Source organism: Chelonoidis abingdonii, chromosome 4 (assembly GCF_003597395.2).
Source record: "Chelonoidis abingdonii isolate Lonesome George chromosome 4, CheloAbing_2.0, whole genome shotgun sequence".
Taxonomy (NCBI): Eukaryota; Metazoa; Chordata; order Testudines; family Testudinidae; genus Chelonoidis; species Chelonoidis abingdonii.
The window spans coordinates 123,915,212-123,940,746 of NC_133772.1; the positions used below are offsets into that span (position 1 = coordinate 123,915,212).

Below are 25,535 nucleotides of genomic sequence, written 5' to 3' on the forward strand. Positions count from 1 at the left end.
AAAACTGATTTTTGAATGATAATGTGGAGGTCTTTATGCCTTATCAATTACATATGTCCAGCTCGAGCCCCATGAACCCAGTGGCAAGACCAGGTAAATTGTTCTGAGGGTGCAGGACATGGTCTATGATGGCTATAATCCCTGGATTTTCATCCTGGGTGCTTGAAATAGCCCTTGCTGGTTCTGCTTTTTAATAGTTTTACTCTCTTTTGACACCTGAACTGTTGCCAGTGCTGTGTAATTGCAGTCGCTGATAGCAAAATATTAACCAGCTAGTGTCAGTTAGTTCAGTTTATCAATTAAGGCAGCTGACTAAGGTGTGGCTTTCACTGTGCCCACACAGCTTCTAAGAACCAAAAGTTAGAGCTGAGTGTTGAAATTAGTCCAGAGTGAAGGGCTACCACTGAAACTGGGTGCAGCTGCACATAAATACTGACCTCCTTTGTACAGCATTTCAAGATTTACTCGTGAAAAGTGCAATGCAAGAGCTGGTTGCATTATAAACGCAAATATGGCCAAAAGATACCAAATCCGACGATGCATGGGAATTTCCTTTTTTCATGTAAAGTAAGCTTTGGGGATTAAACAGGCTGAAAATGGCCCTTAAAGATATCCACACTATATAGACATGTCTGTACTGTAAAGTACTATATAACAGATAATTTTTACTACGTATAATAAAAATTAAGATTGTTTACTTGTGTCACAACATGCAAAAGTAAGTTACCAAGGAGCTCTGAATTTACACTGCTATAACTGAGATCAGGATCTTACTCTTTAGAAATTTGCAAGGCACACATCCTAAAGTGAACTCATTTCAGTGATGGGTGAAGTGGTCCCTGTACATATTCTGTGAAGTGCTTAGGATTCTTCTTTCTGAGGTGCTACATACACACAAAGTACTATTGCTAACTATGGAACAGGAAAAAAATATGCAATATATGGTTTAATATTCTTGCCATGTTCTTCACTTACTCCTCATTATCTGCAATGTCGTCATACATCATAACAATGATCTGTTCATCTGGAATTCCATTTCGGTGTACAATCTGGTAAGCATGGCATACATCAGCCTGAAATAGAGCAGAATGTCCTTGTTAATCTTTGGGAACAAAAGAAAATCACTTTATAGGCTTTTTGTCTAAAAAAAACTCTGGAACACCATCCTCATCTAAATAACAGGATTTCACAATTGTCACTGTGAAGCCTAAAATGTCTTGAGTCAGTGTGAAGGGATGAAAACAGTTATAATCATGGCCGGAAGCTCTTTCTGTTCAGAATATCACCAGATTCTATCACCACTGGTCGCTGTGAGAAAAGGATGGAATGTTGGAGTTCAAAGGTTCTGTGGCAGGTGGAATGTGGCAGCTGATCAGAGAAGCTGGGGATTGCAAAAAGATGCTTGTGCCTCTAGTCAGGGCAAGCTTTGTGCACAGACTTTGGGAAACATGTACAAACAGCAACACTTCTCCCTACAACATGGTGTATGGGAAACAAGGGCCCCATTTTCAGCTTTTTTTACACACATGACTTTCTGAATGACACCCGTGCAACAGCATGGGCTTTCAGTAACTACTTGTAAATATAAAGGATTGAGAGCCTCCGGAAAGCCTGAGCACACAGCCGTCATCAAAGGCTTAACGGTTTTCTCCTAGCCTGCCACTTTGACCATGTCATCCCTCTTTTGCATCCCTCCACTGGCTTCCTCTTCTCCATTGCATCAAACATAAACTGCTTATATTCACTTTCAAGGCCCTTCACAGCCTGTCCCCACCCTACCTATTATCTCTTCTTTGCAATTGAAATGTCAGTTCTTATCTTTGGTAGGCCAGTAATACCCAGGGCCGGCTCCAAGGTTTTTGGTGCCCCAAGCAGCGGGAAGGAGAGAGAGGGGAAAAAAAAAAAAAAGCAGCCACGATCAGCGGCAGCTACACCACGCCGCTTTCTTCTTCGGTGGCAATTCAGCGGCAGGTCCCTCCTTCTGAGAGGGACCAAGGAACCCACCACTGAAGTTCCCAATGTGCCGCCCCTTCCCCTTTGCCACTCCAAGCACCTGCTTGCTGAGCTGGTGCTTGGAGCCGGCCCTGGTAATACCAGCCTTCATCACCATCACCCACTTGTTAAACTTTCAAACAAGCACATTAGTGGTTTCTCCCAGGTTGCCCTCCATGCTTGGGAGAAGCCTCCTGTAAACATCTGCAAAACTAATTCATTATCCACCTTCAAATTCCTCCTTAAAACTCTTTGCTATAATACCTACAAAAAACTTGACAATGGGTAGGCAGCTGAGACCTCTGCCTATCAATAGAGTCTTACTGTTTCCTTGTGCCACCCAAATCTGTTTGTCTATACCAGAGGTCCCCAAACCCTGGGGGGCACCTCACTGGGGGAGGGCATGGAGGAACATTCAGGCGGGCATGGCTGAGGCCTGGGCCAGCCCCCAAGAGAGGTGTGGAGGGAGGGCCACCTAGCTCTGCTCCTGGCCCCGGCCCCACTGACCCAGCCCCCAGCTGTGACCCCAGCTTCAATCCCCTTACCGCTGTCCGCATCCCTCCCTCCAAGCCATGGTCCCGCTCCCAGCAGGCTCTGGGGGGGCACAGACCCTGTAATGGGGGACGCAACCCTGAAAAGTTTGGGGACCACTGGTCTTTATCCATCTGTTATCCACTGTCAACTAAGGTTGTAAGCCTTTTGGGGTGGGAACAATATTTTTATTTGTACATCATCTAGCACAGGGGTTCTCAGGACAAATTTTTTGGTGGCCTCAGAGTGCGGCCACCAATTCTTGCTGATGGCTGCTCTCTCACTTTTTCCTAAAATACTTGATTAGCTTTAGGATAACCAAATAAATATGCACATATACACGTCCAAATAGTAATTTATTTATTGCTAGCTAGTAAGTCTGTTGTGAAAAGTGATACTAGTATGTTTGTTAATATCACTTTTCACAGAAGACTTAATCAGTCCTAGCAAATTAAGCCATGGATGGAGGGTTGGGGGAGACAGTGGGGTCATAGATTCATCGACTCTAGGACTGGAAGGGACCTCGAGAGGTCATTGAGTCCAGTCCCCTGCCCTCATGGCAGGACCAAATACTGTCTAGACCATCCTGGATAGACATTTATCTAACCTACTCTTAAATATCTCCACAGATGGAGATTCCAAAACCTCCCTACGCAATTTATTCCAGTGTTTAACCACCCTGACAGTTAGGAACTTTCTCCTAATGTCCAACCTAAATCTCTCTTGCTGCAGTTTAAGCCCATTGCTTCTTGTTCTATCATTACAGGCTAAGGTGAACAAGTTTTCTCCCTCCTCCTGATGACACCCTTTTAGATACCAGAAAACTGCTACCATGTCCCCTCTCAGTCTTCTCTTTTCCAAACTAAACAAACCCAGTTCTTTCAGCCTTCCTTCGTAGGTCATGTTCTCAAGACCTTTAATCATTCTTGTTGCTCTTCTCTGGTCCAGGGGAGATGGCGCTGGGAGAGGCAGTGGGGGGTTAGAGCCTGAAGCCCTGCGGCCAGAGCCGAGAGCCCCATGGCCAGAGGACAGGGTCTAGCGGCAAAGCCTGAAGCCCTGTGGCCAGAGCCCAGGCCTGGAGCCTGAAGCTCCACAGCCAAAGTTTGCTGCCCCACCACCCCAGGGCTGAAGCCCAAAGCCTGAGCCCTGCCACCCATGGGAAGGTGGGGAACTCACTGGCTACCTGCTCCTCCAGCGCTGTGTCCCTCATGACTCCAGACTGAGACAGGGCCCAACCCCTGCTGCTGGCCTCAGTATCCAGGAGCAACAGGGAAGGGAGGGGGCTCTCCTTTGCACTGCTCCCATCACAGCCCAGAAGGCTGTGGCCACAAGAAAAGCTCCTAGTGGCCACATGCAGTCACGGTGGCCACATTTGAGAAATGCTGGCCTAGCACAACAGGGTCCTTCTCGTCCATTACTAGCATTCCTGCCTGCTATGGTAATATCATTTTTTTTTCCCAATCAGGATTTGGAGCAATTAGATTATAGCACAGAAATGGCTACTCACAATAATAGTACCCATCGCTGTACAATTAAAATCCAATTGCCCCAAGTCCTGATTGGGGAAAAAAAGCCATTAATTACATGAATGTTTTTGTAGAGCTTTCTTATGCACAATAGACTTCAGTGAAAGGTTACTGGGAACATAATGCCTTCCGCAAAGAAATCTAAACTAAAATCCCATGCACTGAAGGCCTGATCCAAAGTCGAGCCGAGTCAACGGAAAACTCCCCTTGACATCAGTGAGCTCTGGATTAGGCCTTAAATGACTAAGTGCTTGGCTTAAGCAGTTATGATTTATGTGGTCTAACATCTGAAAAATTAACTTGATCAGCGTTTTGAGCTAGGAAAGATTCTCCTCCACTTTATTACACATTCTTTGTGGAATAACTCTAAGTATCTTAAGAGTATGTAAACGGAATTTCTGTGAAAAGCTAAATTACAGAATTTCTAATCAAAATCTTGCCTCTATTATAAACAGGATATGAATGTGCAGATTTCCTATAAAGAGAGACACGGCTGCTATAGTTAAATCTCTTTTTTATAACAGAAATTACAACGTACATTAAGGTGATCTTATATTAAAAATACTTGCCTCCACCAGGAAAGCACTAATATTTTGTTTCTGAAACTTCCCTCACCATCAAATTATTTTAGCTCTACAATAGGACTACTGACAAAATAAGTCTCCTCTGCCCCTAGATAACTATGACATTTCCAGAAATGTATTTTTCAACATTTCAGTGGAACTTCAAATAGCATTACACCAAGAGAGGTTTTCTTTCAGGTTATGCTTTGTGCGGTGGGGGGGGGGTTGTTTTTCCTTTGTTTGTTTTTTAATTCTAACCCCTTCCTATTATCTAGTCCGGGGTGAGCAAACTTTTTGGCCCGAGGGCCACATCTAGGAATAGCAATTGTATGGCAGGCATGAATGCTAACAAAATTGGGGTTGGGGTGCAGGAGGCGATGATGGCTCTGGTTGCGGGTGCAGGCTCCAGGATGGGCCAGAAATGAAGAGTTCAGGGTGTTAAAGGGGGCTCTGGGCTGTTGCAGAGAGGTGGAGTGTGCGGGCGGGGCGGGGAATGAGGGCTCCAGCTGGGGGTGCAGGCTCTGGGGTAGGGCTGGGGATGGTTTTGGGGTGCAGGAGGGTGCTCCAGGCTGGGACCGAGGGGGTTGGAGGGTGAGAGGGGGATCAGGACTCGGCCAGGGGGTTGGGGCACAGGGAGAGGCTCAGAGGTGCAGGCTCCAGGCGGCACTTACCTCAAGCAGCTCCCGGAAGCAGCTCCTGGAAGTCCCTTGTCCAGCTCCTATGTGAGGCGCAGCCAGGCAGCTCTGCATGTTGCCCAGTCTGCAGGCACTGCCCCTGCAGCTCTCATTGGCCGCGGTTCACAGCCAATGAGAGCTGTGCGGGTGGCGCTAGGGGCGGGGCAGTGTGCAGAGTGGAGCACCCTGGCTGCCTCTACACATAGGAGCTGGAGGGGGGCCATGTCACTGCTTCCAGGAGCCGCACAGAGTGGCCCCCGACCCCGCTCCCTGACTGGAGCATCAGAGGGGGGCAATCCCCAAACCCTGCTCCCCAGTGGGAGCTTGAGGGCCGGATTAAAACAGCTGGCGGGCTGCATCCAGCCCGCAGGCCATAGTTTGCCCACCCTTGATCTAGTCAACATTAGGAAAGTTGCACAGATTTAATTAAATCAATCCAATTAAACCAGAGAAAACTCCTGACGCAGACACTGAAACATGATTAAACTTCACTTTTATTGGTTTAGCTTAAATCACTAATTTATTAGCACATGCAAAGCAAAGATTAAACAGGGTTACGAGTGTTCACATTAGGGGTTTGACCTGATTTAATTAGATCAATTTAGTTATACTAGTGAAATGTTAATAATATAGGAAAAGCCCTATCTTCATAGTCTAGTCTGACACAGAAGCAGTGGTAATTGTGCAAGATTCCAGGATATGATGAAGTACATTCCATGTTTTTAAAAAAATCTGCTGTAGCACAATCTCTTCACGTGATTTACTTTGGAAATCTAATCATCCTTGCTAAAAGAGTTATATTTCCTATTACATCAGACTAGATTTTCTTCCACCCAGCCCTGTAAACTTAAATATTTATATTTCAACATAGACATCTGTATGGCACTTCACCAGTCCCTGCCCCAAACTGTTTACATTAAACACAGATCTTGACAACAGACAAGAAAAGAATAGGAGAGATCAAGGTAAAAACGTAAGATATGAAGCGGAAGTGTGTGAGGTTTGCTAGGGAAAAAGAGAACTGGAAAGCACTAATCTGTGCAGTTACACTTCTGACTTTGAAATCCTTCCCAAAGATCTACGTCTTCTGTGCTGCCTACAGTAAATGGCTATGGGCTTAGCTTCACAGGGAACTCTATCAGCATAACCATACCAGTATAACTAAACTACACAATACTGACAAACTAAACTAGAGAAAGGCACTCATTTTGAAATAAGTGTGTCTGCACTAGGAATTATACCACTATAACTATAGTGGTATAATTATAGTACACTTCCCTGTAAAAACAAGCTCCAAACTGATGGACAACAAAAACTTCTGATGTACAAATATAAACCAACTCAGAACCATTCAATTGTGGACATAACTAGCCTTTGTAAACTGGTTTGTATGAATTTCCTTGGTCTTCTCTCTTCTTCTCCTTATTGCTTGTTACACTCACTTATTACATCTTGACTTAATTAGATGGTAAAACTTTTTGGGGAAATATCTTTTTACCCTGTGATTGTAAAACACTAGGCACAAATGGCACTTCATCAGGCCTCCATGTGCTCCTAGTACTACGGCTACTGATCAGAATAGAGGTCAGTTGAAGAAAGGAGGGGATATTTTGGGAGACATTTAAAAGGCAAAAAGTGAGAACTTGCATATTCTGTCTTAGGCCTTGTCTATATTAGGCTTTGCCTGTATAGTTAAACCATCAAAACCTTATCATGTGGATTCAGTTATATCAGTGAACTGATATACACATAAACTGTGTTTATACTGGTATAGTTTATTCCAGGTTGTGGAACTAGTATAAGCACAGGTATACCAATATAATTGTATTTAGGCTACAGCTGTTACTGGTATAGCTATATCGGTTAAAAAAAACCACACTCCTAATTGACATAGCTATGCTGGTAAACTTCTGTAAACTAGGCTTTACATCATATTAATCTAGATAGGGCAGCAGCCTCAGCTAGATTATTTGCCACTTGTTGCTCCTGTTATACCCTCCTCCATATTGTGGCCCTTTCTCCTCCCCCAGCATTGCTTCAGCATCTTTCCTCTGCACTTTTCAACCTCCTCCTCAGCACTTTGGTGCATTACTACCGCTTGATATGTCTAAAATCTCATTTTGATTACTTATCTTCCCCCAAACACATCCTCCTGCTCTGTTCTCATAGCCATGTTTGTTGTTTGCGTGACTGTTTTTACTCCTTTCGGTGTTAACACCACATTTTATCATTTACATTTCTTGCATCTGCTCTCTGGAACTCCTTTTCATGTTATTCTGCTCTATATCAGTTCTTAAACCAGGGGTCGGCAACCTTTCACAAGTGGTGTGCAGAGTCTTCATTTATTCACTCGATTTAAGGTATCATGTGCCAGTAATACATTTTAACATTTTTAGAAAGTCTCTCTCTATAAGTCTATAACTTATTGTTCTATGTAAAGTAAACAAGTTTTTTAAAATGTTTAAGAAGCTTCATTTAAAATTAAATTAAAACGCAGATCTTATCAGTTTAGTGCAGTGGTTCTTAACCTGGGGTGCACGCACCCCCTGGGGCAGGGCCGGTGCAAGGATATTTTGTACCCTAGGCAAAACTTCCACCTTGCACCCCGCCGCACATCGGTTCATTGAGGGGCAAATCCCAACGGGCCTTTATAGACCCCAGGGGCCAGCCTGCCCAGAGGCTGCTCCCCTGACCAGGTTCCACCCTCCCCACCCCCTGAACTCCCCTGGAGGGACCACAGCCCCCCCACTAGCCCTCCCCACCCCACCAAGGTGGCCCCCGCCCTGAGTCCATTCACTGGCTTTGCCGGGCTTAGGCTGCTGCAGCAGCTTGGCAGGGAGGAGCTGCCTTCCGGAGGCACCGGAGAGCCAGAGCATCCCGCTTGTGGCAGCAGCAAGCCCCAGCCATGGAGGAGCCGGCGCGGTGCGGGGGGCAGCAGCCCTGCAAAGGCAGTGGCACTGCTAGCAGGGAGCAGCTGCACCCCCCGCCCAGGCTGCGGCCCGGCGCCCCCCCCGGGGGCTCCTGCAGGCTGCAGTGGATGTATGCAGGCGCCAGCCCCCATGCACCTCCTGGCTCCACCTTCACCTAGGGTTACCATATTTCAACAATCAAAAAAGAGGGGAGAGCCCTGCCCTAGCCCCGCCTCCATCCACTCCCTCCCACTTCCCACCCCGATGCCCCAGTCAGAGCCCCCAACCCCCACCCCTGCTTCTTTTCCTCTGACTGCCCCCTCCTGAGACCCTTCCACCCTAACTGCCCCCCTAGGACCCTACTCCCTACCTGTCCCCTGACTGCCCCAACCCTTATCCACACCCCCACCCCCAGACAGACCCTGGGGAACTCCCATGCCTCATCCAACCACTCCCCACCCCCTGACAGGACCCCCAGAACTCCCAATCCATCCAACCCTCCCCCTACTCCCTGACTGCCCCCCGGGACTCCCCTTACCATACCCATTCCGGTCAGACACTAGCTCCACGTGGAGGCAAAACTCCATGTGGAGTGCTGAGGCAGTGGGAGGGGGGAGCTGTAAGAGGGGCAGCAGCGGCGGTGGTTCCTCACACTTCCAGGAGCCGCAGAACCCGAGTGCAGTGAGGAGGGAGCCCAGTCCTGCCCCCGCCCCGGGGGGGGGTTCCTGCAGCAGATGCATGAGGGCGGTGGTCCCCCTGTGCCCCCTGGTTCCCCTCTCGCCACACCCGGGCTCTGCGGCTTCTGGGAGTGTGAGCTGCTGCCACCGCCCCTCCCACTGCATGCTCAGGGCCCCGCGCCCTGGCAGCTCTCACTCCCAGGGGCCGCAGTACCCGAGCACGGTGAGGGGGGAGCCAGGGGGCGTGCCTGCCGCCAGTCTGGGGTCCCAGCTGCCGGCCCCGCTCAGCCTCTGCCGGCCTGGGGTTCCAATTCACTCAGCCAGCTGCGCGCTGAGCGGGGCCTGTGGCTGGGACCCTGGCTGGCAGCCATGTGCCAGGCAAAATCGGCTTGTGTGCCAAAGGTGGCACGCGTGCCATAGGTTGCCGACCCCTGTCTTAAACAGTCCTCATCATTCAAGTATCTTAAGTAGTACCTTAAGAAATGTGTCTAACATCTGTCCTATGATTCACTTGTTATCTCACCGTCTTCCCTGCCCCGGGGGTGGGGGCAGATTATGTGTGCAGTGTTTGTTTTGGAAGGTTTTTTTAATTATATGTACATTCAAAGCAGACTAGAGCAACTCATTTTCTCACCAATGTCCTTTCCAGTACACTTTTTTTTCCTTCATAGGACTCATTTACCGCAGTGGAAATAAGGGTGATGCCAACCATTCAGGTGTTAACACTGTAAAACCTCAGTGCAAAACACTAACTCTTTTCTATAAAACAATATAATTGATGCAGCTTCCTAACCATTGTCAGCTGCTTTCTCTGTATATTTAAGGCTTATCTACATGGAGAAGTCACACCCACACAAGATCGGATGTGAATTTAAACCACTGTCATACCACCACAACTCCCCATGGGCTACTTTTATTCTGGTAAAAGAAGGTCTTTTTCTGGTTTAGTTTGTCACTTTGGAAGCAGTTCAAGCTATGTCAAAAAAGCACTCTTATTCCAGAATAAGGAGAGAGATACTGGTGTAATTATACTGGTATAACTGGAAAAATATTTCATACAGGTATACCCTTAGATGCAGCCCAAAATAAAGGTACACATAAATCACTGACCAACTCTTCGGAGATTTCTCAGTCACCACAAAAAGGATGACTGAATCCTTTGTGAATAAGATGCTAATCAGATCTTTGAAAAAACTGTTTAAAAAAACATCATTTTTTGTCTAAAATAGGCCAAAGTTTTCAAGTGAGTAGTGATTTTTTGGGTCCCCAAACATACTTTAAAAGGAGTCTGATATTCAAAATTCATAGGTATCCAGTATCTAAAAATCAGATCCCTTTAAAACATCTCATTTTGGGGTCCCAAAGGCCAAGTCTACTTAAGAGTCTTTTACCAGCACATGGGTGACTGCAGAAACACAGAGGACACAGTAATTCAGCTATGGTTTCCAGTGGAGATGCTCACACCCGGGTGAGGCTGATCTAGTCCTCAAAATTCTGGGTTAACTATGCAGTGTAGACATAGCCTCAGTAGGAGTTAAGGCACTTTTTAAAAACAGTGGGAGACAGTCTTCTTAATGACAACTGAATTCAACTGTTTACTCATTGTTCAGAGAGAAACTGCTGTCACACTCCGTTGCCTGGAAGGAGATTGGGGTTTCTCCACTGCACTTTAAGCTTTTAGGTTTCCCCATTTCTTCTTCAGCTGTATTTGCATAAAGAATGGAACAAGAAGGCATGCATAGCCAAGACTTTCAAAAGCAGCTAGTTATTTTGGCCAGGTCCATGGGCGGTGGGCGAACGCGCCCTAGGGGAGGCTAGCCCCTGACCCCTCCCTCCTCTGCCTGAGGCCCTGCCCCTTCTGCTCCCCTGCCGGAGCCCAGAGCACATCGTCCCACCATTTGCCCCAGTGCTGGGCAGGCGGGCAGCGTGGCTGGAGTGCCCCCGGCCCCAGCGCTGGGCAGGCAGCACAGCCGGGGCGCCCCCAGCCTCAGCATGGTCCCAGTGCCTGGAGGATGAGTGGCATGGCATGGCATGGCCTTCCGCACCATGGGCCCCAATCTGCCTTCCCCAGCTCTCAGCTACAGAAGGGAGCAGCAGGCAGGAAGGGGGCCTGGTGAAGCGTGGGCAGAGCCATGCTAAGCTGTTTGAGGAGGCATAGCCTCCCCTGCCTACAATACCCACGGCCAGGTCTATATTTGAAAAGGCTTGTCAATATGGCTATACAGAGAAAAAGGCCTGCTAGCATTGATGCAGCTTATAGTGGCAAGAGTGCTTTTGCAGGTGTAGCTTGGACCAGTTTGGCGAGCAAAAGAAGCATTCATGCCAGTATAACTGTATTGAGAATAGGGCTTTTGGCAATTTACAAATGTCTCAAAAAATCAGCCCTAAGTGCATGCCCCTGAATGTCACAAGTTGGGGGAGAAGCAGTGGCATGGACCCCCCAATAAGTGTCGGGTGTACAAAACTCCTCCAGCCCTGGGGTAGCAGTGGCAGGGATAGGAGAGTGAGCTTCTCTCAGTCCCGGGGCCATGGTGATGGAGAAGGAAGAGCAAGCCCTGTTGGGTCAGGGCAGTGGGTGGGAGGGAAGAGCGAGCTCCTGCCAGGGCCAGAGGAGGGCTGAAGCACAAAGCAGGGCTGGGTGCAAGCTGTGGCTGGATGAGGTGCCACTCTCTCCCGGTGGCGGCGACAACTCTCGACACGAGCTGGGCCCTTCCTGTGGATCACCCCAGCTGCAGTGGGGTCTCTTGCCTCTCCCCCTCCACGGAGATGGGGGCGGGAGCAGTGTTCTACCTCAGCCAGTGTCGGCAGCTGACTTAGAACTAGTGTGGACCAGGGGAATCAGACTGTTTAAAACAAAGCCTTGCGAAGGCCCACGGTAGGTGTTTGACGCAATGTGATTTCTGCCCAGTGCTCTGAGTGTCAAAGTGAGCAAGGGGGACAGGAAAAGTGGGCTTCTCCAAAGATTGGAGTGAGGGGAAGGCACAGAACATGCACCCCCAACTAAAAGGGGTCAAAGTTAAATTTCTGCACATACCCCTGCTGACATTACTATGGCCAGGTCTACAGTCGGTGCTTTTGCTGGCATAGCTGTGTCAGCCTGGGGCACTGGATCCTGACTGGCATAGCTGTACTGGTAAAAGCTCCTCAAATAGGCACAGCGAGATAGACAAAACTTTGTTTTACTCATACAGCTTGTTTTGTTCATGGTGAGTGGTTTTACTATACAGCTTTGCCAGCAATCTGTATCTACAATAGGAGCACTTTGCCAATATGCTACACCAGTAAAGGGCTCCTTGTATAGAAGCTGGTAGACTCAGCACATATTGGCAAAGTTTCTAATGCAGACCTGATCTTACCTTGTTCATGTTTAATGAAAATAGCTTTTAAATGGTCTCCATTAAACTTTAAAGTCAAAACCACCTGTGCAGGGGATAAGGAGGGATGGAGTTCCCATCTTTGTGCTAGGATGGCTGGCTGGAGCTACTATGGCTAATAGTGTAAGGATTCCACTATGGCTGCATCTTCATCATGGAGATGGAAACCAAAAACATTTTATAAATGGAAGCTTTAGACTCTTCCCCAGTATGTGAGAAAATCCCTAAATACAGCATGCAACCTCATCCTCTAATATTTCATTAGTGTTGGTATCAGGCTGTGTGATTTTTTTTTTGCAAAAATCAAGCTGCAAAATCTCTCAAGAATGTGTGAGAACTGCTGGCTTCACTATAGTAAATCTTTAGGTTTTTGTCCTGTTAAAGGAACATTGCTGTGATCTGAAGTAACAAATGAGGGACTATAACATCTTTGATAGTGAAGTATTCTTATAGCCAATATTATTAAAAATGTCACCTATTTCTAAAAATACCTGCTGCTGTTTCATTAACCGCCCTAACTGTGCTCTGTTGGTTCAATAGCCTGATCTGTGTTATGGACACTTTAGAAAGATTTCCCAGTTGCTAACATTGGCTTAATTGTAACAGTGTTAGCAACATTGGAAATGCTAGTGTAGACAAGGCTGCCATTTCAGTGTTCACAACCATGTCCATTAGACTTGTTCCTAGCAAGTTAGATGACAGGGCGCTAAAAATGACACCAGCAGCAAAACTAGCTGTCTACAGTAGGGATCCTAATACTGGAAAAGCTTTTCTATCTGGAATGTTACTCAATGTATATCTTTTCCCATTTAAATGGCATACAGTGCTGAAAAGCATGGTAAACTGGTTATTTTTAGCAAATTCCAAGACAACAGATTTCAGATATTTTACGTACATTTATTTTTGTCTTCAGCATTTGAATTTTCCTGGAGGAGGATTTCACTTAGTTTTCTTCAGCTGTTTTTCCAGAGATAAAGACCTCAGATTCTATTGCCACCTCTTACAGCAGAGGTTTTCAAACTGCAAGCCATGACCCAGTGTAAGGCACTGGGTCACGGCGGCTAAAAGTCCTGTCAACGGTGCTGCTTGGCTAAGGCAGGCTAATCCCTACCTCTTCTGACCCCAAGCTGTGCCCCAGAAGCAGCCAGCAGCAGGTCTGGCTCATAAGCGGGGGGAACCACAGGACTCCACATGCTGCCCTCACCCCGAGCACTGGCTCCACACTTGCATTGGCCGGTTCCCAGCTGGGGGTGGGGTTGGGGGAGGGGGTGCCTGTGATCAAGAGCCACACGGAATGCTTGCGTGCCTCTGCCTAGGAGCTGGACCTGCTGCTGGCCGCTTCCAGGGTGCAGCGCGCTTTGTGATGACAGGACAGGCAGGAAGCCTGCCTTAGGACCCCGCTACACTGCTGACAGGGAGTCACTTGAGGTAACCCTGTGCCCCAATCTCCTGCCCCAGCCCAGAGCCCCCCAAACCCAGAGCCCCTTCCTGCATCCCAAACCCCTCATCCCCAGCCCCACCCCACAGCCTGCACCCCCAGCCCAGACCCTCTGAGACCCCAACCCTCTGCCCCAGTCCAGAACCCCCTCCCACACTTTGAACCCCTCATTCCCAGCCTCACCCCACAGCCCTCACCCTCACACCCCAACTGTGTGCTCCAGCCCTGGGCCTCTCCCACACCCAAAGCCCTCATCCCCAGCTCCGTTGGGTCATGGGCATCAACGATTTTCTTCAACTGGGTTGCCAGAAAAAAAGTTTGAAAACCACTGATGTAGACAGAGCTATTCCTTTTGACATAGCTACTGCCTCTTGGGGAGGTGGATTAACTATGCCAATGGGAGACTGGTCTTCACTTAAGCACTACAGTGATGCAGTTGAGCTGATGCAGTGTTTTAAGCATAGATCTGCCCTGAATCTATTGACTTACAGGGTGTCCTGCAAAGCCTATCTATTTCCCTGGACTTCTGGGGAGGGATAATATAATGTCTGGGTATTTTCACAGAGTTTAGTCCATGTTCTTTATTTGTTTATACTGTGGTGGATTATATTGTCATCTAGGATAGGTTGCTCTGAGGCCAACTGCATGTTTGTTTTATTGGGTGTGTCTTCACCATCATTAACTGACATTAGCCTAGCTTGAGCAAGAGCAGTCACATTGCACAAATAAGATGCAAAAAACCCTGGGATATTAGTATTACTGCCACATATGTGAGTGCAAGTGCTATAAATTGAGCCACTCTCTCTGAGAACTTGTCTGTCCTTTTTGGGCACCCATGGAGAATTGTGAAAGGCATTAGAAGATTGCAGAGTAGTCATGTTAGCAGCTGCTGAATTGGGTTAACTCAAGGTTTACTCTATACCCTCTGACAGGACAACTATCTTGAGTTAAAAACACCACCACTCCTGAGTTAAGGGGTTTTCTATGTAGAGGGACTCTAAGTTAACTTTGCAGCAGGGACAAGCTCATTACTTTGGGTTGTGTATGTTTTATAAAAATGTCAAGGTGCCAAGATGATTTGTTTATGAAAGATAAAAATAAATGAATAGCTTAAGTCTTGGCTTTATTTGGAACTAATTCCAATGCAGCCATCATGTCCAGAAACTGTAGCTTCCAGGTGCAAATTGCTAATGTAGATAAAGAAAGCAACAATTTACACTTGTCTTGCTTACACTTGAGATTTGGTGTCACTACACTGGTGCAAATCCCAAGTATATAAAAAGTCTTAGGTTACTTGAAACTATAGGTTCATATCCTATCAGGGATGACTCATTCCTTCATTCTTACAAGGTACAGTATGGAAACTGAGTTCCCTGTAGTATTTTGTGTATAGAATCTCTTACACAATATTTTAAAAGGTGAAGTCTCATCCATTCAGCATCCATGGTACTTTATAGAAGAGGAGGGTTAGCTTCAGAGTCATTGATCAAAATGTTCTTTCCTTCCCTTACTGTTCTGTAGCATGTTGTGCGCTAATAAGTTGCTGCAGGTGGCTACAAGATGCATTTCAGTGGTGTTGAATATAGATAGAATGCAAAATGGTTTGAAATACAAAATGGTTTGAAATAATTCAGGATGAGATTATGTATAAATGTACATTACTTGAAATTTGCAGCTTGCATGAAGTGTAAACAGACTGACTGCCTCAGACACCTGAGCTGTTTAACATGGGGCGGGGGAGAAGCAATCTTGGCATCTTCCTTGACAAAATAAGCTGTGGGTGATGATACTTTACTGAGTTAACAGCAGCAATTGAAGTAAACCTTAAGCTTTCGAAGAATATCATTCAGTGAGGCAATGAAAACAGACAAGCTATGTAACAGATTTACAAGATGTGAATTGTCTTGTCAGCAGTATTTTAATTTGCACAGACTGCACTGTATGTGCAGAAATATTTAACTAACAGATACAAGATGTGATGTATTCCTCTTCAATTTCTCTGCCAGAAATAGCAACCAAGTTACACAAAGCTGACAAATGAGCAAAGGATTTGATTAAGAGATTTAACACCTAGTTGAATTACTGTCATTAGGATAAAAATTCTATCTGCAGGTATAGTCTGTCACAACACTATCTTTAACACACCTTCCTGTGGAATAATTGGGGTCATTCTTGAGTGGCTCTAGAATTCCCTATTTCATTGACACCAAGCAACTCAGTGTCATATGTGAGTACTTTTACTAGAAATCCTTGAAAATACTTTAGAGAGGAAGCATTGGGATTGGGAGTCAAGATCTGAGTTCTAGTCCTGGCTCTAGCTCGTGACTTGGCCAAATCATTTAACCTTCACCATATTTCAGTTTATATCTGGAGGCAGGGGAACAAACACTTACCTCAAAAGTTATGTTGTGAGGCATAAACAATATTTATATCATGCTCTGAGATGGAAGGTGTGATAGTAATCTAAAGCACTATTTTGTTCCTTTAGTTAAAATGTTAGACTTAATGGGAAACTGGTTTAGATTAGTCTCGCAAGGTGATATTAAAGCAGGTTTTACTATATGTTGGCTAGACCAATTCTGTTATAAAGGTCTCCAAAAAGTATTGTAAGCTGTGAAAGTGCAAAGGTTTGCTGTTTTGATTTTCTTAACCTTGACAGCACTTTTTGATGAGGTTCCTTTTTTTTTTTTTTTAATGCAAGGGTATTTTCTTCTCTCCATTTCATGTTGATTAAAGCAACAAGATTCCCAAGATACACACTTCGAAAGTGGTGGGACTGGCAGGTCCCCAGGCAGGTTCTCTAAGTGCCTGTGTGGCACTAAATAGGCTGCTGAGCCACCACACAGCTTACAGGGAACTTAAGTTCATTGATAAATTCTTTTACTAGCCTGCAAAAAAACCTACTATTTGGATAACAATCGCTATCTTTTAAAAGCTGCTACTAAGCTTGCACAGCAACAACTTTTCCTAAAAATTTTAAATACAATGTTATTCCCACCACTGTCTTTTTAAAATGAGTGTTCTCCCAAAGTGTTGTGTGTAAGGGAGCTGGTGAAGTTATGTTTTGAGGTTTTGTTGCTGCATATCTTAAAGCAGGCCTTCAAAACCCTTAAGCTTAGATGTCCTAGGACCAAATACTTAAACAGGACACCTCTACAGTGTGAGACTTAACTGAATGTTTTACTGGTAGGGATGTAAAAGGGGAGAAGAGAGAGAGGGGAAAGTTGCCAAATAGCTGGAAGTGAGAGTTGAGGAAACAACGGACAAGAGCATACAGAATTGGCTTTCAGAAAAACCTGCTCTAGTTCAATCATCTTATTTAATTTGATGCAGTAACAACTGAGTGAAATTTTTGACCTGCTAGGACAACAGATAAGATGATAATGGCCTTCATTTTATTTATTTTTAAAAAAAAAGAGGAGGATGCGATTCTGGCTTGTCAAGTCAAGAAAGAAGAGGGCTGAGTAAGAAAAAAAAAAAGTAGAAGCAACAGTGGAAAGTTGGAGGGTTAAAATGATAATACGAAAGATCAAGTAGAGACTGGGTTTTAGATTAGTAAAGTTTATTCATGCATTTTACTTAAATTAAGAAAAAACATTACAAATTAAACAAATATATGACAAAAGGAAATCTGTTAATCTGGAACTGAAAGTGAGATGAAAGCAGAAAGTTGTTTGTGCCCAGACTAATTCAAAACTAACATAGGAATATAAGAATGGCCATCCTGGGTCAGACCAATGATCCATCTAGTCCAGCATCCTGTCTTCTGATAGTGGCTGATGTCAGGGGCTTCAGACAGAATGAACAGAACAGGGCAATTATGTGATCCATCTCCTGTCACCCCAGCACCCAGCTTCTGGCATTCATAGACTAGGGACACCCAGAGCCTGGAGTTGCATCCCTGGCCAATTTGGCTAATAGCCATTGATGGACCTAGCCTCCATGAATTTATATAGTTCTTTTTTTAACCCAGTTATTCTTTTGGCCTTCAACATCCACCAATAACAAATTCCTCAGGTTGACTGTGTGTTGTGTGAAGTACTGCCTTTTGTTTGTTTTAAACCTGCTGCTTAGTCATTTCATTGGATGGCCCCTAATTCTTGTGTTGTGAAGGACTAAACACTTTCATTATTCAGTTTCTCCACACCATTCATGATTTTATAGACCTCTAGCATATTCCCTCCCCCTTAGTCTCTTTTTCAAGATGAACAGTCCCAGTTTTTTTAATCTCTCCTCATATGGAAGATGGTCAAAAGTGATTAAGGGTATGGAACATCTCTGTACCTTTTCCAATTCCAATATATCTTTTTGAAATGGGGAAACCAGAACTGTGCGCAGTATTCACTGTGTGGGTGCACCATGTATATAGATAGATAGCTAGTCTTATTATCGATCCCTTTCCTAATGCTTCCTGACATTGTTAGCTTTTTTGATGGCCACTTCACACTGACCAGATGTTCTCAGAGAATTATCTGCAATGAACCAAGATCTCTGCGTGATAACAGCTAATTTAGATCCCATCGTTTTGTATGTATAGTTGGATGATGTTTTCCAATCTGCACTACTTTGCGTTCATCAACAGTGAATTTTATCGGACATTTTATTGCCCAGTCACCTACTTTGATGACATTCCTTTGTAACTCTTCATAATCTGCTTTGAACTTAACTATCATAAGTCATTTTGCTTAGTCTTCAAATTTTGCCACCTGACTGTTTATCCCTTTTTCCAGATAATTTATGAATGTTGAATAGTACTGGTCCCAGTACAAATCCCTGGAGATTGCCACTATCTACCTCTCTCCATTCTGAGAACTGTCTTTTTATTCTTACTCTTTGTTTCTAGTCTTTCAACTAGTTACTGATTCATGAGGACTTTCCCTTTTATCCCATGACTGCTTACTTTGCTTAGAGCCTTTGGTGATGGACATTGCCAAAGGCTTTCTGAAAGTTCAAGTACACTGGATCAACTGGATCATCTTGTCCATGTTTGGTGGCCCCCTCAAAGAATTCGAATGGATTGATGAGGCATGATTTCCCTTTACAAAAGGCATGTTGACTCCTCCCCAATATATCATTCATCTGTGTCTGATAATTCTGTTCCTTACTATAGTTTCAGCTAACTTTCCTGGTACTGAAGTTAGTCTTACTGCCCTGTAATTGCCAGGATGGCCTCTGGAGCCTATTTTAAAAATTGGTGTCACACTCACTCTCTCCAGTCATCTGGTACAGAAGCTAATTTAAGTGATAGTTACATACCACAGTAAATACTTCTCACATTTGAGCATGTAACTAAGTTTGAGACTGGTATTGAAAGAAATTACTTTGCACAGTGACAGGTATTTGTATAATATTCCATGGAACACTCTTAGAATGTCATAATGAACTGGATAGGTCATCCTTACCTGGTGTCTGTAATTGTACCAGCCATTTGACCCTGCTACAATGACAATCCAGTGCTTGCCTCCATCTTCAGGATCCTCGAGAGGAAGGGTGGTGATTCCCAAGATACAGCCTAGCAATACAATTGCTTTCAAAATCATTTTCTTTCTTTACTCCACAACTCCAGCAACTGAGGAATAAATTTGAAAGATTAGGTCAGAAAACAGCAGAATAAAGCCAAAGCAGCAATTCTGCATTTTAAAAATATAGCACATCACAATACAGGTGAGACTCAGTTCCTATTAGATTGACATTGAAGTGAAAATACAATTACCCACAACAGGGGTCAGCAACCTTTCAGAAGTGCTGTGCCGAGTCTTCATTTATTCACTCAAATTTAAAGTTTTGCATGCCAGTACTACATTTTAATGTTTTTAGAAGGTCTCTTTCTATAAGTCTGATATATAACTAAACTATTGTTGTATATAAAGTAAATAGGCTTTTAAAGTGTTTAAGAAGCTTCATTTAAAATTAAAATGCAGAGCCCCCCGGACCGGTGGCCAGGACCTGGGCAGTGAGAGTGCCACTGAAAAAAATCAGCTCGCGTGCCACCTTTGGCATCTGTGCCATAGGTTGCCTACCCTGACCTAGAATAAAAGCCTTTGAAGGAATACAAATTAATCTGTAAATGGACCAAAATAAATGAAGCCAAAAGACTGGGATATTTTGTTCTACAATAGCTAGTAAATTGGTTAGGACCCATACATGTGAAATGAGTATCACTATCAACCACATTTTACAGATAAAAATCTTCTGAAATAAAACCCAGACTTTTCATAAAATAGAATGAAAAACTTCTTGTTTTTTCAGTCCCTGCTTATGTAATTCATTGGTGAGTATGTTCCAGGTCCTCTCTCCTCACCACTGAGCATGAGAGCCCCAGCTAGGAGCCTGAGCTCTTTAGGTCTGTTAGTTCAACCCCTGGTAGTGGTGGTGCCAGCCAAAGAGGCAGACTTCAATTCCACTTCCTGTTTGGGGAGAAGAGCTTGGAGAACTTCAATTTACAACTGGGAAAGGAGCAGCCAATGAGCAGCACCAGAGCTGCTATACAGCAATTCAGGCACAAAGTGTCAATGCGCCCTTCACAGCCTTTTCCAAAAGACTCAGCCAGAAAAGGCAGAAAGAAGTAGTGTTACTGTTTTGGGGAAGAAATGGAGTGAAATTCTGTTGCTCTGCACCATGTGATCCTTTATGTTGGTGCGAAGTGGGTGTAAGGTGCTACCAAATCAGTATGTTATAAACAGCGTAGGTCATATTAAACCAAAATAATTTTTCACCATAGAAGTGCAAATCTGCTGCATCTAATGTGATTTACTAAATCAAATTCTGTTCTTTCATAATAATCATTCACCTTTGGTGAAACAAAGAGGAGATGCTTCCCCCCAGCCACCCTAAACAAACAGCATTTTACAATAATCCAGTTACCAAAACTAAGTTTGGTAGCTAAATATTACTGTGATGTATATAAAGTTGTTGTGGAGATGGGGCAGTATGCTTCAGCACTGCTTTCTGAGGAGCAAAACCACCAGCTCCCAAGTCTGTACTAACATTACATAGTGGGCATGTCACCATTATGCCTTTACCAGATCATTGACTAGGCAAAACCAGCTTCAGTTCTTCACTGTACCAAAACCATCTGCCCCACTGACTATCCAAAATACCCCAAAAACGCAAAGTAGCCAACATCACTTCTGAAATTGCAGTGTGTGGTGGTGAAGCATTTCTGAATGGCACATAGCACAAGTCCTTTTCAAGACTGGCTCTACAGGCCACCAATAATTCTGTCAATAGTTTAGCAAAAGAGAATATACCCTTGAAAAGAGAAGGGAAAACTTTTAATGGGCTGACAGACATACACAAAGTGCAGGGGATCATATTGAATCATTCCTTATTAACCAGAAGCGCTTGTGACCTTTGTATTGACAAATTCCAATACAGAGATAGGGGTAAGAGGGAATCGAAGCCAAACTAGTGTTACTATTTGCCTTCTTTCTAAAGCTTGTTAGATCCTAGAAGACTTGTGATTCATCTCTCCATGGCTTAAACCACTGCAGGCAAACATGTGGTTTGGAAGTGCATGCTTAAATTTATTTAGGATTTATTAGACTGAATTATTAGCTACTTCATTCAATTGTGATAACTTTTGTTAATGAGCTAAAAAACCATTTTGCTTCTTTCAGCATATAAGGAACTAACAAGCAAAGTTTGTTTACAACTAGATGGTTACAGTTTTAACACCTATTGCATTCTACAGGAACACAAACTAGGCCACCAACAAAAACTAAGTTGTCCATTTTGCCACTCCCTTCAGAAGTTTCAGACATACAACTTAACAGAGCTAATCTTAACAGAACAGCCATTGTCTTGGAGAGATGCCATGTTTACAGCATGCACACAAAATACATAATTATGCTGTGAACAACAGATCAGAGGTCCAGGAAGAGATATTTACTCATCTGCGAAACATCATAAATTTACATGGTGCCTTACAATCCCCTGCCAAATTTGGTTTCATGATTTGAGGTATTTGGACTATAGCTATATTCAGGCTCTCTTCCTTTCTCTGGTAGTCCTAAAATTTAACTGACTTGGGTTTAATTCTATGCTACCAGTTAAATGTCATACTAACAGATCCTTCAGACCTCAACATTTGTTTTTGCAGGAAACTTTTTTCCAGATTTGTTCACTGAGGCAGAATATCCAGATGTTAATAAGTCAAGATACATGATTCTTGTTTATCAAAACTGCCGAGAGGAAATAGATGACTCAGGATTAAAAATTAGAAACTAAACTTTTCACAGAATATTTAGTTCTATAGATGTAGGTCACTGGTTCAAAATCAGGTCATGTCAATTGTGACTGAGTCATCATCTGATCCTTGCTCAGAGGCCTATGTGAATGAGGGGATGGATCTCTTGTCCCGTTTCTAACAGACAGATGTCAAAAACCATCACTATAATTGGCATGAGTTAGCAGTCTCAGTAGATAAGCCAAGGAGCTGAATGGGAATGAAGACTAAACTACTCCAATTCTAATGCTGGTCCCCTTTCAGATGGCACTGATAACCATCCTGTGCTATAACTGTTACATGGATAACTAAAGGACAACATGGCTCCAGGCCTGCTATTCTAGAACCTGGCTTGGACAGACATGTACAGGGAAAAAATACCCAAGCCTAGGGATTTAAGACATGTAAATTAATTTCACTGTAAATTATATTGAGGAAACCAAATAATGCCTATTTCTTGGTATCAACAATATGGCAAATCCAAGGTGTTATGGCCTTCTGGCAAACTGAGCACATCCCAAACCAATCTCTAGCAAGGTGCTTAAAATGATCTATTCAATATTTGTCCCCCACTGGCAATCTTGTCACACCAAAGCTTTTCCTGACTACATGATCACCAGCTATATAATTGTATTTCTGGCTACACATGCTTCAGAATTTTGTTGGTCTTCATTCTAACATGTCCATACCAAGAAAGCCATCAAAACCAAACCAGCACTGATGGTGGCAGTTGCTGGGTTTGGCTTCAAATAACCTCATTTCTGATCTTGTCCTGCTACTTGATATGAAACAGCTGACAGATTACAAGAATCAAAAACTTCAAAGGAGTGGTTTTTAGCTTTCAGTGCCCACCTTCCATTTCCACGATAGTCTGTATAACAGTGGTTCTGTAGATCTGCAGCTTTGCAGCAAGCTTAATGCCACCACCATGCTACAGAGCCTGTTGAAGGGCCCAAAACATGGTGGCAGCTGCTGCTATACATGTATCTACATCTTTCAAGTACCCTGCAGCAGTATCTATAACTCTGCCCAAATGTTGAAAAGCTGCCACCTGCTCAATGTCTCATCTTAACAGGTTAATACTGAGCTGGTTGTAATCTGGAGCTGGAGTCTTCTTGATGGTAATGACCAGGAACTTAAATTTTATCTGGATTAATAAAACCACCAGTGTGTGCTGCTTCTTTGCTCAGATTGGCCATCAGCTATAGTGATTCACCAAATTGAGTCAATAAGGCAGTGTCGTTGGTGTATTGATGATCTCAAAGCAGAATGGAGTTCAGCTCAATGTTTAATAGACCTTAACTTTTAAATAGAGATTAATTTCTGTACATTTGTAGTGTTTACTTTTCATCAGTCCTATTTGTCTTTGTTCTGTTTCATGATTTAGTCCTTGTTTTAAATTTAGAGCAGAAAAAAGTAATTAAACTAGACAGAGCAATACTAGCAAGTTACCAAAAAAAAAAAAAAAAAAAAAGTCACAAATGCTAAAATCTGCAGGGTTTGCTGAATAGCTTTTAGAACAAACTCTAACAGCAAATGTGTAACAAAGAAAGCTACTATACTAAAACCACTGCTTGATTCTAACTTTTAAAAAATGTCTGTCTGAAGGACAAGCCTAGACTGTTGGTAAGGTGTTAGGTAGATTAAAAAGACAGTGTTCTGTGGTGTGTTGAAAGAGGACACCAGACCAGTAATGTGGCGGGGGGAATATTCCTTGTCACATGCTATACCTTCAGGTCACAAACTGAACCAGGAAACCTGTTCAATTAATTTGATTACCAAGAATTCACAGGTACACAATAAATATACAATTGTAATAAGTTCATTTGTTTTAAAAATAAAAAGACAGGACTGCAATTCTCAGTCTAGTAATAAAGTAGAACCTTGGGAATACACAGCTTGTGCAGTATATCTTGTTATACAAGACAAAGAAATGGTCTCTATCCTGAAAGGTTTAAAATTCACACAAAGATCAGATGTGCTAGGTGACCCAGATGATGGTGATAATTTAGATCTAATTACCTAGTCACCTTAGATACAGCAATTTTAATACCTGATTACAAGATGTCTTCTCTATATTTAGAATGATAAATATTGCAGTTATTTACAGCTACAGTAGAGCACCAGAGTTACGAAAACCAGAGTTACAAACTAACTGGTCAACCACACACACCTCATTTGGAGCTGGAAGTACGCAATCAGCAGAGAGACACAAAAAAGCAGATACTGTACAATACAGGACTGTGTTAAACAGACTACTAAAAAAGGGAAAGTTTTTAAAAGAGTGACAAGGTAAGGAAACTGTTTCAGTGCTTGTTTCATTTAAATTGCATGATTAAGAGCAGCGCTGTTCTTCCGCATAGTAAAGTTTCAATGCTGTATTAGGTCAATGTTCAGTCGTAAACCTTTGAATAACCATAATGTTTTGTTCTGAGTTACAAACATTTCAGAGTTATGAACCTCCATTCCTGAGGTTTGTAACTCTGAGGTTCCACTGTACTTAACTAGTTCTCCATTAATGCATTAGCTGAAATATGGCTAACTATAGCCTCTATAGCAGAGCTACTATAAATGAAATAATTGGCTCTTTAAATGAATTTAGCGAGTAAACACTGGATCTGGAGGAATCTAGGTTTTCTAAACAGCTTTTAATTTCTTTGATTAAATTCTATGCTAATTGAGCTGTCAGTTCAAAATTCCAATTGCCTAGGAAATATTTTTACTGTAATTTGCTTCCCTTCAGCTGCTTCTCTCTTACCCACCTTATTTACAAATCAAGTCACAATTCCATTCCAATGGAAGGTATTTTCATAGTGCTAATCACTGTAGTATCTAGATGCTGAGTTTCCCAGGAAAACTGGTGGGAGGCCCAACACACGAGTCATAAAACTCATTCTGCAACTAATGTCAACATGTCAAAATTTGGGTGTCTAAAGTTAAGCACCCAAATACAGTAGAACCGCAGTTACAAACATCTCAGGAATGGAGGTTGTTTGTAAATCTGACATGTCTGTAACTCTGAACAAAACATTATGGTTGTTCTTTCAAAAGTTTACAACTGAACATTGATTTAATACAGCTTTGAAACTTTACTATGCAGAAGAACAATGCTGCTTTTTCATATATTCATAGACTCTAGGACTGGAAGGGACCTCGAGAGGTCAGAGAGTCCAGTCCCCTGCCCTCATAGCAAGACCAAATACTGTCTAGACCATCCCTGATAGACTTTTATCTAACCTACTCTTAAATATCTCCACAGATGGAGATTCCAAAACCTCCCTACGCAATTTATTCCAGTGTTTAACTACCCTGACAGTTAGGAACTGTTTCCTAATGTCCAAGCTAAATCTCCCTTGCTGCAGTTTAAGCCTATTGCTTCTTGTTCTATCATTAGAGGCTCAGGTGAACAAGTTTTCTCCCTCCTCGTGATGACACCCTTTTAGATACCTGAAAACTGCTATCATGTCCCCTCTCAGTCTTCTCTTTTCCAAACTAAACAAACCCAATTCTTTCAGCCTTCCTTCATAGGTCATGTTCTCAAGACCTTTAATCATTCTTGTTGCTCTTCTCTGGACCCTCTCCAATTTCTCCACATCTTTCTTGAAATGTGGTGCCCAGAACTGG

The 25,535-nt window shown here is 43.6% G+C and overlaps 1 protein-coding gene across 2 annotated transcripts in view; it reads right to left on the reverse strand.

Annotated features, from left to right (window-relative positions):
* LGMN (legumain) overlaps positions 1-25,535 on the reverse strand; it is a 46,540-nt gene that overhangs the window by 15,849 nt on the left and 5,156 nt on the right. The window contains exons 2-3 of one of the 2 annotated variants that reach the window (XM_032777437.2): positions 19,087-19,253; positions 976-1,073 (exon numbers count right to left, since the gene is read on the reverse strand). In XM_032777437.2, the coding sequence (XP_032633328.1) occupies positions 976-1,073; positions 19,087-19,224 (236 nt within the window). In that variant the 5' untranslated portion in view covers positions 19,225-19,253. Of the gene's footprint in view, positions 1-975; positions 1,074-1,576; positions 1,685-19,086; positions 19,254-25,535 lie in introns of those variants that run through there. The other variant, XM_075065649.1, reaches the window with a different exon arrangement.